This window comes from Phaethon aethereus (genome assembly GCF_964289735.1).
Source record: "Phaethon aethereus genome assembly, chromosome: 1".
Classification (NCBI taxonomy): Eukaryota; Metazoa; Chordata; class Aves; order Phaethontiformes; family Phaethontidae; genus Phaethon; species Phaethon aethereus.
In genome coordinates, this window is record NC_138575.1 from 88,644,653 (window position 1) to 88,663,024 (window position 18,372).

The window sequence follows — 18,372 nt, forward strand, 5'->3', positions numbered from 1 at the left end:
CTGCACACCCCTAGTTTATAAATTGCAATTATGCAATAACTGTAACAATAAAATAGCGTTATGAAAATGTGGTATCTTGTGTCGACAGAACATCTGTGTGAGGGTAGAGACTTCCTTAGAGCTCTGTAGGGCCTGCTGGAGGGTTTCCTGTGCAGAGAAGTCTAGTACTGTCTGTTACCTGAAAGTTTGCCATCTCTTCAGTCTACATTATATGCTATTCGCTGCTTCACTTTGCAATAGACCTCTTTATGTGTGTGTTTGCTGTCATCTGATTTTATATTTGAACAATTGAGAATTTTTAGACCTAGGCCATACTAATATCATGGCTATTACTTTAAATCACTCATTTTCTCCAGCTGTTTTTCTTCAATTGGTGAGTCTTAAGGTTTACTGCTGGAGAATCGGGCTGCTGAGAAAACTCATGATGTAAAAGGAGGGAGCTACCATACTTGCTGTGGAACCCTTTTTGAACACAGACATCAGGAAGAGGATGTTGCTTCAGTTAATATAATTCTCATTGTTCCAGTATAGAAGGTGGGAAAATGGAAAGAAGTGCCTGATTAGGAACAGGAACCTGGAGGGGGAAATTGAGCCAGGGCTACCAGACAGCCTTAGTGATGGTGAGGAGCAGCAATTAATTTATTTCTTTGGAAGCTGGAGATGGGAACTGCACATGGAGCAAGATAAAAGGGGGTGGGATGACTGTGAAATAGTGTCTTTTGCTTTCCTCCCCTTCTTCCCTGAGTAGAAAGATATCAACATTGTCTGAGGCATAAGAGGTGGGCATTGGCTGGGTGAGCTATCGAAGACTAATCAGAGTGACCTTGGGAGAGGAGACATTTGAAGGAAGTTGGTGCTCTGTAAGGCATAAATAAAATTTAGGATGGGAGGGAGTGACTCTTATTTGATGGACTAAGCAGTATCATTGGGATAAACTAGAGGAGAGGAAACCACATGACTGAGTGAGGGGATAGAGGTGATGGTAGGGGATGGAATGACTGGTTAATGGCCATGGGAGTTTGTGTGCAGAAAACACGCTCCTTATAACTTGGGCTCTAATTTAACATCCCTGAACATGCAGGTCTATAACACTTGAAGCTCTGTACCCAGCCATTTAATCTTGCCTATGTCCTTGCCCCAACAGCAGTGTTTGTCCAGTCAGACAGTTAGGAGACTTGATTTGGCCTGAAATGATCAGTGATTTTTCAGCTTGCTCAGCTCACCACTGGCTGACTGGCTTGTTGCCCAGTCTTCTGAGTACTGGCATAAAGAGTAAGGGAGGTTGCTTTTGTAGGGGAGCTAAAGCCCTGAAACTTCAAGAATGATTTGCACAGAGATGGTGACCAAAACAAGGAATATAGAGTTTAATATCCTTTATTACATAAACCAATATTCCAAATATTATTGATGATCGTATTATTAATGCTGCAGTCATGCACAACCAATCTTTAACCTAATAAATCAGCAGCATGTGTAGACATACAAGCATCCTTCACATGCTAGTTGACCTGTTTCTACAGAACCACTAATTTTCTAGCCATCAGTGACTCACGACAGCAGCACCAGGGAAGCTGTGTTCCTGTGCACTATCTGGCTGCTGATCAGGAGAGGGGACCCATGCTGATGGTGGGCAGCTCTTACTTATCCAGGGATATTGTCTTACCAGTCCACACAGGTGGACTTCTGTACCTTAGGCATACAATGAAGGCAGTGTCATCTCCTCTCCGACTGGGAGTTGGGTCTGCAGGTGGGTCCTGTCTGAGCTTGTCAGCAGAACTTCCCAAAACTTAACCTGTCATGGCTTGTGCTTGCATTGGTGATCTCTGGTCTGTGTTGTGTGGGCTATCCAGTCAGTTCATTTATCTCACCATAATTTTACCTAATAGTCCTCAGCTTCCAGCAGATCCTTGCCGTATTACTGTTGGCTGTAACTGTTTACCTCGGAACTCTACAGTTAGTTTCATTTCTTGTTATACCAGTCATCTTAAAGCTACAATTTACACACTGGTCTCTGGCATGCTCTGTTAAGAGAAGGCTGTATAGACTCATCTTTAGAGGGAAGATTGCTCCTGTTTCTTTACCCATGTTAGCTTTGGCTGTCATCTGACCCTACCATCAGCTAATTCAGGGAGCTAACTAATTCCATGCAAACAACCGCAGAACAAAGAAATGCTCAGGAGAGCACTACCAAGCCGCTGGATAGTCTGCTGTGTCAAGACCCTCAATCAGGTGTCCCGCCACTGACAAGTGCCAGAGCTGGTGCAAGGTAGAATGGGACCTTTCACTTGGCAGTAGCTAGGTATTAATCAGCTTAAATATAATGTGAAACTGTGGCTGAAGTCTTTTTTGTTTTCTGCTGCAAGCTGATGTGTGAAACCGTGTCAAGGTATTTTTCTCTTCCGCTGTTGACCTACATAGTATGTGATAGCAGGAGGCTGTCATCCTCTATTAGCTCAAATGGTGGAGTCTCTTGCAGATGTAAAGCTCCAGCCTTACCATTTTGAATCACTAGGATGTTAAAATGATTGTCATAACTTTTAAGTGACAGCTGCTGCTTAGTTTCCTTAAAAAACACCTCCTTGCCCCCGAACACAATTCTATACAGCAAATGTCTTTTGGCACCCTATTTTTCATTTCTAGTTTCCCAAGCTGTTCTTAAGATTACTTACTTGACACTTTCAAAAGTCAGCCAAATATTACTGCTCACAGTTGGTGTTTAACTTTTTTTCTCATTGTTATTTGAAACTAAATAAAACTTTCAAGCCCCTGTTCTTAAAAAAAAAAAAAAAAAAAAAATCAAGTTAATTATATAAAAGTGGGTTAACAGAGGTGTTTGCTTCTTAACTGTGTTGCTTGAAAAGTTTTCTTGGTCTGTTTTATGGTTTGCTTGGGGGTTTTTTTTTGTTTTTTTTTTTTTCCCCTCCCCAAAACAAGAGTAGACCAGGAGTTACCTTCTTCTATTGTTCTTCCTGGACTCACATGTTTAGTGTGGGTTTTTTGGTGTTATTTTTGGGCAAATTCTTTTCAAGTATGTCCCTTGTTCTTTCATTTTAGAACAAGCTTATAATGTGTATGTGGAATGTCACAGAAGCGTCATCTGTCCTACCACATGTGGAGAGTGAAGCTATCCTGATATATTAAGTATGTATTGTGTTTATATTTAGCACTTTGTATTGCAAGGAATTAATGCAGCTTTCTCTGTGGCATTCTTACATAGTGATTTCAGCAAGCTGTTGATATCTGCTGGAGGAAAGTTTTCAAGCTATATATTGTGAAGGTAACAGGTAAAATCCTGTTCTCTTTTGCTTAAATCTTCTCTCATTTATTGCTGTTTCTATATTTCAGGTGAAATATTAGGAAACTCTTCATAGCTTGTTAGTAAAACTAATATCACATGTTCTGTTATTGGGCTAAACTACCTGAGCAAGAGCATGCTATAATTAATAGATGTGCTAAGAAATCCCTTGTCTTTACCATGTGGATATGCAGAAGGAAAAGGAATTTCTCAGCTGGCTAATGATCCTACTTAAAACTTGTTCAATTTCTGGAGGCTATTTGTGTCTTCCCAGTCATTCCTGAAGACTTTCTGCATGCCTCCAGGAACTTTTCCTCCACTGGGAGTATCATGTGTGAAGTGGGGGGGGGCAGGATTTGTAATTCTGGGGCAAAGAAGATCAGGAAAGAAGGGAGAGCAAGTATGCTCTGTGTAATGCACAGATACGATTAGAGTTCCTTTGTTGCTTTGTTCTTGTTTCTGTCCCCATCTCCTCCCAAAATTCCTGTACAAATCTAAGGTTATGAATTTAGCATCCCATCCTGGCACAACACTCGGGCAATGTAGCTAGTACAGCGGGTGAAGGAGTAGCAAATAAGTACTGTAGTGTTGAAGATGTAGTGCAAGCTTCTGTAGAGTGTATATTGAAACAGTTGCTTGTGTTGGACAAAAAGGGACCCGTGATTCATTTTATTTAGGTAAAAAATTATTTACGAATTATATTTTTGAAAAAACAAAACTTTTCACTCCACAGAATGTTAAAATGTTAAGTAGGGTAGGAAGTGCTAGTTCTGCACTTGCACATGCAACTTTAATGTTGCCCTTCATGTGTTCAAAAGGGTGAGAATTAAGGTGTAGCAGAAACCAGGAATCTTCTGGGTTTTCACAGAATCACTAAGGTTGGAAAGGACCTTCAAGATCAGCAAGTGCAACCATTAATCCAGCGCCACCATGTCCTCTAAACCATGTCCTGAAGCACCACATCCACATGTTTTTTGAACACTTCCAGAGATGGTGACACCACCACGTCCCTCGGCAGCCTGTTCCAATGCTTGACCACCGTCTTGGTGAAGAAATTTTTCCTAATATCCAATCTAAACCTCCCCTGGTGCAACTTGAGGCCATTTCCTCTCGTCCTATCGCTAGTTACGTGGGAGAAGAGACCAACACCCATGTCGCCACAACCCCCTTTCCGGTAGTTGTAGAGAGTGATAAGGTCTCCCCTCAGCGTCCTCTTCTCCAGACTGAACAAGCCCAGTTCCCTCAGCCGGTCCTCATAAGACTTTTTCTCCAGACCACTCACCAGCTTTGTTGCCCTTTGGACATGCTCAAGCACCTCAGCATCCTTCTTGTAGTGAGGGGCCCAAAACTGAACACAGTGTTCAAGGTGTGGCCTCACCAGTGCTGAGTACAGGGACATGATCACTTCCCTACTCCTGCTGGCCACACTTATTTCTGATACAGACCAGGACGCTGTTGGCCTTCTTGGCCACCTGGGCACACTGCTGGCTCATATTCAGCCAGCTGTCAACCAGCACCCCCAGGTCCCTTTCTGCTGGGCAGCTCTCCCCAAGACTGTAGCACTGCATGGGATTGTTGTGACCCAAGTGCAGGACCTGGCACTTGGCCTTATTAAACCTCATACAGTTGACCTCTGCCCATCGATCCAGCCTGTCCAGATCCCTCTGCAGAGCTCTCCTACCCTCCAACAGATCACCACTCCCACCCAACATGGTGTCTGCAAACTTATTGAGGGAGCACCCGATCCCCTCATCCAGGTCATCAGTAAAGATATTGAACAAGACCAGCCCTAGAACCGAGCCCTGGGGAACACCACTTGTGACCGGCCGCCAGCCAGATTTAACGCCATTCACCATGACTCTCTGAGCTCGGCCATCCAGCCAGTTCTTTACCCAGCGAAGAGTACACCTATCTAAGCCATGAGCCGCCAGTTTCTCCAGGAGAATGCTGTGGGAGACGCTGTCAAAGGTTTTACTGAAGTCCAGGTAGACAACATCCACAGCCTTTCCCTCATCCACTAGGTGGGTCACCTGGTCATAGAAGGAGATCAGGTTGGTCAAGCAGGACCTGCCTTTCATGAACCCGTGTTGGCTGGGCCTGATCCCTTGGTTGTCCTGCACATGCCCTGTGAGCACTCTCAAGATGAACTACTCCATGATCTTCCCCGGTACAGAGGTCAGGCTGACAGGCCTGTAGTTCCCAGGATCATCCTCCTTCCGGCCCTTCTTGTAGATGGGTGTCACATTGGCAAGCCTCCAGTCATCTGGGACCTCCTCTGTTAACCAGGACTGCTGATAAATGGTGGAGAGTGGCTTGGCAAGCTCCTCTGCCAGCTCTCAGTACTCTTGGGTGGATCCCATCTGGCCCCATAGACTTGTGAGTGTCCAGGTGGCTTAACAGGTCCTTAACTGCTTCCTCCTGGATTATGGGCGGGTTACTGTGCTCTCCATCCCCATCTTTCAGCTCAGGGGGCTGAATACCGTGCGGATACCTGGTCTGGCTATTAAAGACTGAGGCAAAGAAAGCTTTAAGTACCTCAACCTTGTCCTCATCCTTGGAGACAATGTTCCCTGCCATATCCAGTAAGGGATGGAGATTCTCCTTGCCTCTCTTTTTGTTGTTAATATATTTGTAGAACCATTTTTTATTATCCTTTATGACTGTGGCCAGACTGAGCTCTAGCTGGGCTTTTGCCTTTCTAATTTTGTCCCTGCTTGACCTAACAAGATCCCTGTACTCTTCGTGAGTTGCCTTCCGTTTCTTCCAGATGTGATAAACTCTCCTCTTTTCCCCGAGTTCCAGCAAAATCTCCCTCTTCAGCCAGGCCGGTCGCCTTCCTCGCCAGCTCTTCTTACGGCACATGGGGACCGCCTGCTCCTGCGCCTTTAAGATTTCCTTCTTGAAGACTGTCCAGCCTTCCTGGACCCCTTTGTCCTTCAGGACTGTCTCCCAAGGGACTCTCAACCAGTGACCTGAACAGGCCAAAGTCTGCCCTACGGAAGTCCATGGTAGCAGTTTTGCTGACCCCTCTCCTTACTTCGCTCAGAATTGAGAATTCTATCATGTTGTGGTTGCTAAGCCCAAGACTGGCTCCGACCACCACATCTCTCACCAGTCTTTCTCTGTTTGTAAACAGCAGGTCCAGCAAAGCACCTCCCCTAGTGGGCTCACTCACCAGCTGTGTCAGGAAGTTATCCTCCACACACTCCAGGAACCTCCCAGACTGTTTCCTCTCTGCCATGTTGTACTTCCAGCAGATGTCCGGTAGATTGAAGTCCCCCACAAGAACAAGGGCCAGCGAATGCAAGACTTCTGCCAGTCGCTTATAGAATGTCTCATCTGCCTCTTAGTCCTGGTTGGGTGGTCTGTAACAGACTCCCAGCAAGATATCTGCCTCATTGGCCTTCCCCCTCATCCTTACCCATGAGTACTTGACTTGGTCTTCACAAGCATTGATTTCTATACAATCAAAACACTCCCTAACCTACAGAGCCACCCCACCACCTCTCCTTCCTTGCCTATACCTTCGGAAGAGCTTATAGCCATCCACTGCAGCACTCCAGTCATGAGAAGCATCCCACCATGTTTCTGTGATGGCAACTACATCAGAGCTGTCGCGCTGCACAATGGCTTCCAGCTCCTCCTGTTTGGTGCCCATGCTGCGTGCATTGGTGTAGATGCACTTGAGCTGGGCTATCGATTTCAACTCTGGCATGCCACCCCTAGGCTCATCTCTAGTGAGCCTGGTTTTATCCCCTTCCCCCTTCAAATCTAGTTTAAAGCCCTCTCGATGAGGGAGTTTGAATCTATTTTTTGAATCTAAAATTAGCCGTCTAAGTCTGGCTAATTTTAGGACTCTGTTTAATATTGGGCAGTTTAGGTAGGACTGTGGTTTTCCTAGGAAAAAGTTGCTATTAAGCAGGTTTGGTTTTTGTCATTGTGAAAAACAAGTGTTTACAAATTTTGTATAGAATAATTATTGTTGTACAGAATAAAGAAAAATAAATTTTGTGAAGTTTGTAGCATGATGACATGTGAGAAAGATGAGCTTCGAGTGGTATGGCAAATGCAGTAATGCTTCAGACTCTGCTGCATACACTTTTGTAGTGTATGCCAAATCATAGAATGCACCGTTCTTATTTTCCTTCCTAGCTTGTGTTGCTGAGTTTGTCTCTTGGGGATTTTTTTTCCTATTGGAAACTTAGTTTTTGACAGTAGTAGTAGGCTGGACATAAAATATTATTGAAGAGCTTGATGCTGTGTAATGGGAATGTTCTTGTTCCTTTTATTTCTGTTTGAGTATATGCTTCAATATCTGATCTGTGCCATCAACTTCAGCAGGACTGCTTTGTCCTATATGTAAATGTGCTTATTTGTAAAGGTGCCTTCTTTAATAGGGACCATAGAGATGATGCATTGGTGTTGTGTGAGAAGATTCACTGCTTTCTCAGTATCACAGGACCAGCTATGTATTAGTCTGCCTTGATCAAATGTTTTTTTAATATCAATAAATAATATAGTATACAAGATGCTTGTTCGTATTGTCTTACACTTGACTGTAGTGAGAGGAGTATAAATACATAGCTACATACATATCTAAACTTGTACAACAGCGGTGTTTCCAGCAACCTAGAGTGGTTTATAGTAGAAAATTCAGTGGTTTGCCATCATTAACTGTAGTAGGCTTCTGCAGTTTTGAACTAAAATTATTCTACTAGTTTTTGGTGCTGCTTGAATGCCGCATCAAAATAAACTCTCAATTTCCAGACTGTCTTGCTTGTTTCTAACTTTTTATCCTACCCATTTTCTTGTTCAATACTGATTTCTTTCTGTTTCTTATTCCTATAGTTTATATGTATTTTTCACTCCTGCCTCTTGTAAAGTTCTTCTACCTTTTTTACTTAAAAAAAAAAAATGTAAAAATCTGTTTCATCTGTTTCTGAAAGGAAGAGCTGATGGTCCAGACAGTATGGTGCTGGGAGACAGGAAGCTGTTTAAAATCCTTTTACACAGGGCAGTTAGCAACATTCTTCTCATTCAGGTTTCTTGATAAAACATCAAAAGATCTGAAATTTCATAAACTTTTAGTAAGACTTAGGCTTTTCAGTGTCCTTTTTTAGAAGTAAGATTGATTCCTAAAAAATAAAATAATTTATTTCCTCTATATTGGCATTGTAAGTGCTTTAACAATGAGATTTAAGACCTTGTTCTGCAGAGGCTTAATATTCTGCACAGAAGTAATTAGCTGCAGCTGTTAAATGAAGTTTCTTTAATTAGCAAAAATTCTGAAATAATGCCTACTTTTGATTATATGTTAGTGCCTTGAGGCGAATCTAATTGTATTCTCTTTTTACATCATATAAGCAGAAAGGATCTAAATGAGATGTGTTTGATAGAGCTGTAGTGATTGAAAACTCTGTATTGTTGAATCTTATGCATCTATTGCTTTTCCTAATGAAGTGGTTTTGTACCTGAATGACATTAAGGCACTGAAAACTGAATGAGCTTGCTTGTATGTAGTTGAAAACTTGTAAGTGTTGTGTAATTTATATTTTTTTATTTGCTCCTCACTAGTGAAAGTTGCATTCATTGCTGTAGTAGTCTTAAAAAAAAGTATCATATTTCTTCCTGAAATAGTTGATCTGATTCTTCTGAATATCTTTTTCAGCTGATACTGAAACTACAAAACTAAGGAATTTCATGTAAGCTTAAAATGCTTACACACTTTCTAGTGAGCCTTCTAAGTGTTGACAAATACCTGGCTGCTAATATGAATGCAACTGTTGGAGTGTTTGTAGAAAACATCTATCTTTCTTCACTAGTAAAACTTAAGCTGACTATACCAGCTATGACAGTGCCTTCAGGTCCCAAGAAAGCCATTGACTCGAACTTGGCACCCTCCTCCTTTTTTGAGTTGATGCTTGGGATTTCATGGCTGCTCTAGGCAGAGGTGAGGAACAAATGCTTTTGCTAATGGTCACAGCACTCGACAGACTCTCGAGATAAATTTTCCCAATTCTGTTCATGTTAACATTTGTAATATAGGAAGCAAATAATTGCTGAAGGATGACCTCTTGCCTGCATGTCTTTTTTTTCCTCCTTCGAAAGTTATGTGTGTTCTACATTTAATAGTGGAATCTGTACTGTTTTGTTCTTAACTGGAAGGTATGTTTTGTACTTTTTATTATCATTGTGAAAGAAAATGAGTTGTTTTATATATTAATGCACTTTATTAACAGAACTATTTAATTGGGTGTATTACCTTATGATGATTTATGAAGATTCTGGCTATATTCCAAAATCTTATAAAAGATACCTAGCACTACTAAGGGAATTTTTTAGCTTTCTTTTTTGCAGAGGGCTTGCTCTTCATGCATAAGTGATGTGCTTCAACTTTCCACTCCCTTCTGCAAGTTCTGTGTTTTTGAAATTCTCTTTAAATATGTTCCCCCAGGGTTTTGCTTGTCCTTGTTCTAGAGCTGCTTACAAAGGCCCTGCCTAAATTATAAGACAAAGGAAAACAATTGGGTAGAGACAGATACGGGAGTAACAAGCAGCAGTGGCCTTTAAATGATCAGCATGGAAATCTGAGAGTTTAACACACCAGACATCTAGAAGTGGCTGTTGTGCCTAGAAAAACACATATAATGAATTACAGTTTTTGCAGGAAAAAAAAACCCAGAAAGGCAATGTAAGGATGCAAATTATTGAGTGGATTGTCTTCATAACAGAACTGCTGGATGAACAGAACAAGATCAAGCGCTGCGGGCTTCTAACTGTATTGGTTAAGAAAGACTACATTTAAAATACAAGCAGAAAAATTTATGTGTAGTCAAGTTCTGGGAATTGGGAAGAATGCCCAGACACTGGCGATCTGGGCAATGGAGAAGTTTCCACTGCTGAACAAAAGATGTGGGAGGAAGATTAAAAATTAAATTACAGTTCATTTGGCTTGAAGGTGACACCCAGCTATCGACAAAGAGGTGTCAGAGACAAGAGAGCAGATCTGAAACAAGATCTGTGACCTTCCATCATAGAGATGAGAGTTTTTGAGAGCAGTCATGAAGGTGGATGAAGGCCCACATTCTTTGTCTCAGATTTGGCTGCAAAAGAGATCAATTAGGAACATCATTTATTGCACAGAAGTGGAAGGAAGTTTTGTTTTGAGGAGGTCTACATGGAATTTAAGAGGCAGTATTTAGGATTAAAGGAGAGTGCCTGTGTCAGTGAGCTAAGTCGTTCCTCTCCCTAGTGTGATCCAAAGTTGTTGGATGATGAAAGTGAGGAGTACTGGTGTTCAGAGTGGCAGCCATGCCTTTGTAGAAGACCAAGGACGCAAGCTAGCGGAGTCTAAAATTGGTAGAAATAACAGTAAAGGAAGTCAGGAAATAGGAACATGAAAAAAAATCAAGGTGAAATGTGATGGCAAGAGGAAAAACTGAAACTAGATGGAGAAGGATAGGAGGACTTGAATAGGGACTCTGTTTCATGTTCCTTGTGTTTGAGGAGCAGTACTTGTCATATGCAAATCTAACCACTTTGCTAGAAATAAATTCTGCTGTCACCTGTGTCTAAAAGAAACCACCAGTGATCTGCAGTTTGGGTTAATTTTCTGGCCAGTGCGGGGCAGTATCTATATCTTCAGTGTCCTTGCGTGTCATGAATGTATATCCTCCATATACTAGGAGAACATGATGGGGTTGTAGTATGTGTGGATGTTAAAATCATGTATGCTGCAAGACTGGAGGGAAAAGCAACTTTTGTAGATAACGTGAAATGTTTTTAGGCGCTGTCAAAGATTTTTTTTTTTTTTTAATTAGTGCCTATCTTTTTGTTTCACTGTGTCTCTGAAAGTAGCCTCTGGTTGAAGATTAAGCTTGACAAAAGGGTAAAAGTTCAGAATTTCCACACAGGTGTTTGTTTCCGGATGACATGCACACAAATATTTATGTGCTTTAACAGTTCTTGTCTATCCATCTGCTGAAAATCCAAATGATAATAAACTGGTTATCCTTTTGCTATAGTAACCCAGTGCGCTGCTTTTTACTGAGAGAGAAGAATTGCAGCTGGCCAGTTCTCTTTTCTTGACTCCATTCTAATTTTTATTTCTTTTTTTATCTTGAAACTTATGAAGAAGTTTGAAAGCATTTTTTGCTTTTGTGTTGGTTTTTTTTTTCCAATTTAGTTTCTAAAGAGCCTGTTGTGTCACAGCAGATAGGAGAGACATACTAAAAGTCATTGTCTTGGCAAGTGAAACTTTACTAGCTGTTAAGTTCAGAAGCCTCACTACTGCGTGCACAATTAAAGCATATTAAGTTTCTGTTAGTGATTTGGTTATCAAGTGTTACAACGTGTAGTCTTTTCAGAATGACATTTAGATAGCTCGTGGATGCTCTGAGACTGTAGAGCGTTCCTGCATAAGCAGCTTCAATAGTTAATTACAGTGATTGTTTGTAAAACTTGCACCTGTTTCTACTTTCAGATTCTAATTATTAGGCCTATTTATGGTTCTTGCTGACAAAAAAGTCTAACCACAGATTCTTTTAATAATATGGCTTGTTTTATAGCTACTGGTAGTGTCATGGTACTTGAACCTCTGTCTTGAGACTTTAGACTAAGCTGTTGAGGTGACTAGAAGGAAGCAGCAGCTTTCTGTTAGGTAAGGTTTTTGAAGATTTACTCAAAATACGCTCTATTTTAAGAAGCAGGGCAGGGGGATGGTTGGGTGGGTAGTTGCATAGGGAAACTGACACATTTTGGTATGTGTTTATGCTGGGATTCTTTCCAGTCATATTTTTAGATTGATCCTTTCTGAGGTGTCTCTTTAACTCTTGAGTATTTGGATGTAGTGCTATCTACATACATTAAACTGTTACTGACTCTTTCTTGTGCTGGATGGGGAGCTTCTTGGTGTTTGGGTGTGACTGCGGGGGGAAGGTGTCAGCTGCTCACACATTTCCAATCTTCCCATTCTCTTAACTTTATTCTGTATTTTCACTTAGTTCTTGTTGCTCAAGAACTCAGAAGAAACATGTGGTATTGGTATTTAGGGGTGTGAATTTTTTTTTTTCCTTCCATTAGGGTCATATACTTGGTAAAGTATGTCTTCAGCTGGAATGTAGAATATGACATTTCTTGTAGCTCAGGCTGTCCATCATTGGTAATTGCATAGAGAATATCTGTCTGCAGAAGAAGGTCTTGTACTAGCTCCTGTAAACTCTCTCAAATACCTGTTGACCTTTCTCTTCATCTTACTGTTTTCTTATGTTTGTCTCAAAATGTCACTTCCTGGAAGACTTGGAGCTGATCATACAGTTAGTGCTAGAATTTTTCATCTCTATTGAGTCTCCGTGTATTTTCTTCACTTAGCTATTCTGTGGGGTGACTGAAGGAAAGTAGACTGTCATTCAAACCTCCTTAATGACTCTAATTGAATTATAGTGCTGTAGAAATCAGCAGCTTTTGTATGTTTACATAGTGGTTCCTGCAGTGTAAACAGACATGAGTTCAAAACTTGTTTTCTAATTTATGGCTGTTTCATGCAGTTTGAATCTAGAAATAAATTAAGTTGGTAGAGTGATGGAGCTTTTGTTATTACTTTTGTATGCAGCACCTGGGACTGAAAATTCAAAGGAAGGGTAAAGGCAAAATCCTCATGGCATTTGATTTTGATGGTGCAAAGTCCTGAGGGTGCACAAAGCACATCACCAGTGACTCATTTTAGTGAGTCAGAATCACTATAACTACTCAGACATCATTAATCTTTTTCACACAGGGGACATGTTTGGGGACATGCATGTTAACCACGGGTTTTACCAAAAACATTTCTATTTATGAATAAAGCACACTCAGTGTAAAGCATCCTCTTCAAATTTGGTTGAACATCCTTTTGTTAAGGTCTGAGGTACATTTGTACCCTGTTCTTCTAAAAATTCTTTTTTTTCAGTGATGGTTGATCCTTTGCAAAAAGAATTTCAATATCTATTAATAAAATGTTAGTAGATCTAATCAGAAGGTAAAGGCTGTCACTTGCCTCCAGAAACTGAGTTTTGAAAATGAGAAATGTACCTCCAAAATACATTACCCCCACACTGAAGTATTTTTATTCTGAAATGTTCAGTAACATTTCCTGTTTCTCATTCTTTATAAGCCGTCTCTTTGGCTCCTGTACAGCGTGCTGTCTCTTGGTGCGAACGTGACTGTGGGGAATGATGTCTCGTTCTGGTGACCTCATTTTCATTCTCTCTAGCTGCATCTTACACAGAGCCCTCTGCTAGCCTTGGAACAGCTTTCCAGACTACAGGACTATGGTTGCCACAATAGAATTGAGTAACTTTTACAGGAATACAAGAAAGTTATTTTCCCCCATAAATGGGTGATAGTAGAAGTAAAAGTTATCCTAAATAGTATTACTTGTATTTTCTCTCTTTAGACTCGTCTTTTGCCACTTTGAAAGTTGTTTCTTTGCTCGACAGTGGAGGGCGAGGACTGTTACTATTCAACACTGTTAATGAGCTTGGATTTGATAGTCAAAAGTGAGGAGCTCAGTCCTTCATTTTTTCTTGTTTGTGAGAAATACTAATGTGATATGGGTAACATTGAGAAAAGCGGCTTAAGAACTTCAGTTTGAACACTTTTCAGTCAGTGCATCTTTTAAAACATTGCATGGTATTTCTGGCACTGAAATATTGAGAAGTAATAATCCTGTATTTTTTTAAAAAATCCAAACCTAATAGCACTTACAAAAAATGTAAGGGCTAATAAAACACTCTTTATGTAACAGTGGATTTTGCTGAGAGCATTTATGTTTAGCAATAATATAATTTAGTAATAATACACAGAAAATGAATGTGTAATGGCTAGGTTGTCCATAGAGTAAAGGAAGAAGTAATTCACAGAATCATCAAGGTTGGAAAGGACCTTCAAGATTATAAAGTCCAACCGTTAACCCAACACCACCATGCCCCCTAAACCATGTCTCGAAGTGCCACATCCAGATGTTTTTTGAATACTTCCAGTGGTGGTGACTCCACCACCTCCCTGGGCAGCCTGTTCCAATGCTTCATAACAAGTGTTTCCTGGAAGTGCCATGTTTGCATTGCAGTTGCACAGTTATCATATTGGTCGCATTATAAGAGTGGACGTGTTCAAAAAACGTGTAGATGTGGCACTTCAGGACATGGTTTAGTGGGCATGATGGTCTTGGGTTGACAGTTGGACTTGGTGATCTTAGAGGTCTTTTCCAACCTTAATGTTTCTATGTTGTAGTACCATGGCTTTCCCCCCCGCATACTATGTGCATTGGCCTGTAAACTGGGAAGTTATTTTCTGTATGACATCAAGTTATGTCAGACTTTGACAAATTGAGAATAAAATGTGTGGCTAGAAAAAGTCCTTGTTTGAGCTTTTGACCCCAAGCTAAAGACTGGAGCAGAGATGTATAAATTTTAACTTAAAAATATACTGGATGTTTATGAGAAAGCAGTCAGGGCTAATACATTGGGGGTTTGAACTGTGAATTTCTGGAACGAAAAGCTTGATTTATTGCACTTTGACTTAAAATCAGCTCTCCTTAGGCAGAGGACTGTAGCAGTCAAACCTTGCACAAAATGGACCAGTCTGGTGGAATTGCTCTGATACTATTGTATCATAACTATGTAAGCTATTCATTATTAGCTTCGCTCTTTAACCTTTTTTTTGGTAAAGGAGAAGCAGTGCTCTATAATAGACATGACATGATCTTGATCTGTCAGATTAATAAAAATAGTTCTATTATATTTGCAAAGCTCAGTAAGATCTGTCCATATTGCCAAATATTCCAAGACAGCACCCCAGTGAGTTACTTTAAATGTGTTTGAATCCTGGAAATGTTATCGGTTTATCATTGACTTTGTCAAATATTTTTAATAACCTTTGTAGGAAAAATAGCCCGATTTAAATACGTAGTTACATTCCTATTTTTGTTGTCAATGCTTGGTTAACAGTTGTCTTGTGTGTATTTTTTTCTGCAAACTTTGGATTGGCTTTTAAATGCAGTTGGACTGATGATCACTGTAGGTACCTTCCAACTAAGCTTTTCTATTCTAATTCTCACATATCAAATGGTGGTTGCTTCTTTTCATTGGTATTCTTTTCATGTCAGTATACTGGAAAAAACATGTGATAAGGGTCAGGTGGCTCAGTTCCTCTTAAAAGCAGTTAGGCCAAGCTTGGTATTTCTTACATGGCTTGCTGCTGGCCTTCTTTCCTTTCCATTATCCACTGTTGTCTTAACACTCTTTGAGGAAAAAGTATTTTTGCATGGGGAAGGAAACAGGGAAGGAATGCACTTTTTGTAACTAGTGCTTGTGTTAAATACCTACAACTATTTTTGCTTACATTAGTCATTGAGCAACTCTATATTTTAAAGAAGCCTGAAAAAGTTGTGTTATATTGAGTGTCTGATGTGTATCTTTTTGATGCCTTGAAATATTTTAGGTTTGGAATGGGCCATTTTTGTCTGTTGTTAGAATAACCTTGTTTAACCCAGGCTTTAAAACAGCACTCTTCATTTTGTGTGTGAATCTAAAAACTTTTATTGATCATTAAAGATTATGATGGAAGATTGTGCTTAGAACCAAGATGATGTTGATTTTGTTGACAAGGAGTTTCAAAATCATGCTTTACTGAAGGGTCTTATGTTCCTAAATGGCTTTTTAATTAACTCCGCATTTAACTTGTGAGGTTTATGGACTGATTGGAACAAAACGAATTCTGAATTCAAGACAAAACATGCCGTGGTGGGGTTTGCAGCTCACCTCATTGTTAGTAAAAGGAGTGCTTGTGACTTTTTTTTTGTAGTGGTTGCCTTCAGATCTTGACAAGTTGTGGACCATGTATTTATTGTGCAGAAAGTGAGGAAGAACCCTTCTGGTTGGTGTGTGTTTGTTTGTTTTTTTTCTTAAATTGAATGACTGCTAGATGTGCTTCTGCACATCCTGTAGTTGACGTACAGGATATAGGGCTTTTTCTCTCTAAATTCTTGAGTAGACAAGCAAAGGTGCTGAGATATAATCTAGAAGACCCCTTTTTCTACAACAGTGTTGCTGATGTGTGTGCTGTTCTTTTGGGGTTCATGGCAAACTTAGTGTAGGATTGTGTGCTAATGTAATTAAGTAAACCTGTCTGAATCATTAGAATTACTTAGAGTAAACCAGCTTGGGATGTGGCTCCTGTTTTGAAGCTGCAGTTTGTTTATAAGCAATGTATTTTTAATAATGAGATGCTGACTAGCATTTGTGTCTCCAGAGAAGAAGAGGAACGTCTGAGAAATAAGATCCGAGCAGATCATGAAAAGGCTCTGGAAGAGGCTAAGGAGAAACTGAAGAAATCACGTGATGAGATTCAAGCTGAGATTCAGACAGAAAAGAACAAAGTAGTGCAAGAGTTGAAAAAGAAAGACAGCAAGCCACTGCCCCCTGTTCCTTTACCAAATCTTATAGGGGTAAACAGTGGAGAACCAGCAGACCTGGATATCAGAGAGAAGAGGAGCAAAATTAAAGAGGTAAAGATGATGATGTCCTACCTATTCTTGTCTCTGATAGCAGTTATTTATGTTGTTCAGTTGCTGTTACAATTTATATTTATAAAAAAAAAAACAACAAACAGGACTACAATTCTTTTTAATAAACAGTAAGCTAAAAGTGCACATCAAGTATTAATGATCATCAGGATTATTGCATGTTTTTTCCTGGTGTTGGGGTGTTAATATTTCACTGGGTAACAACTTAAAAATGGTTTTAAGGCTTTCTTCAACTTAGTGGTATGGGTTCAAAGTGAGTTTGTCACTAACACATGGAACAGCAACAAGTGCATCTTTAAAGTAGAGCCTGAATTTTTCAGGTTCCATTCAAAGAATGGGATATGGTAGTGTGTCACAAGATATTTTTAAATGTTTAAACAGTGGATTGAAAAGATAAGAAAAAAACCAGCCTGCTAGTAAAATGTGCAAATTACCAAATTATCACATGCTTTTCAAAGTAAGTTTTAAATGGGTCTATAAAAACTAGGAGTTCATTTGATAGAGCTCATAGATTGCCTTATTTACCTGTAAAACATTAAAGCTAAGATGTTGGTTTAGGCTTCTGGTTCTGTGGCAGCTTATGCTATGGGAATTGCGGTTTCTGGCCTTATGCTTTCCACTCCTGGGTAGCCATAAGATTCCTATTATTGTTGCCAGGCATTTTTCTGAGTCTGTATGTCTAACTAGGATGGCAGAAACATTGTACAGCCCTTTTCTTTTTCTTTCCTGTAGTCTGATTTGTTTTATGCCTAAAAATTGGGTTAGCAAGCAGGAATAGGTCAGGCCAGAGGTAGACAAGCACAGGCTCTGTAATTAAAGAGCATCCAGGACCACAGCACTTAGTAGTTAGATCAGTTAAGTCTTCTTTTAAATTGTAATCTTAGTTTAGTTAACTCATAAAACCCCCCAAAAATAAGTCAATCATACACCTGCCCTTGTAGCAGGGAAGAATTGCACCTGGAGTATGTGCCATGCTGCAGGTAGATCACTTAAGTTGGAGTTTTAATTGGAATATTAATGATGACTAGATAAAATCCATTCTTATGAAATAATGAACACCTGCTTATGATGCATGAGTGGTACAGCATAGAGCTTTATCACTATTTGAATCTCTCAAGTAGCACATTCTTCCCCAGAAGGTATGCCTATTCTGTTAGTGACTACTGCAGAAGCACTTTTGACTGAGAAAGTTGTGTGTGGAATATTGGACCCTCTTGACCCTGCTTGGCTAGGGCTGTTTCTCAAAGGACAGCGCTGAATTGTGGATTTCAGAAGGCTCTACTGCCTCTCAGAACTCTTGTCCTCAAACATATTCAGTGAGAATATACAGAGAAGCTTACTTTTCAAAATGTCTTCTGTAGGGTAAGGATGAACAGTGAATGGTATGGTCATGTACTTGTCAACATTTCTTTATTTTAACTACAGATTAGTGTATTTAAATACCTTTGAGTTTGCCACTGATGGATTTAAAGGGTAGAATAAAACTGAGGTGACCAAGTAATGTGAAAGTACTGAG

At 40.1% G+C, this 18,372-nt stretch overlaps 1 protein-coding gene across 1 annotated transcript in view; it reads left to right on the forward strand.

Annotated features, from left to right (window-relative positions):
• The window catches only part of MAN1A2 (mannosidase alpha class 1A member 2), a gene marked incomplete at both ends in the record, with an annotated part of 151,258 nt that overhangs the window by 15,241 nt on the left and 117,645 nt on the right, over positions 1-18,372 (forward strand). The window contains one exon of the mRNA XM_082012028.1: positions 16,583-16,838. Within this exon, the coding sequence (XP_081868154.1) occupies positions 16,583-16,838 (256 nt within the window). The remainder of the gene's footprint in view (positions 1-16,582; positions 16,839-18,372) is intronic.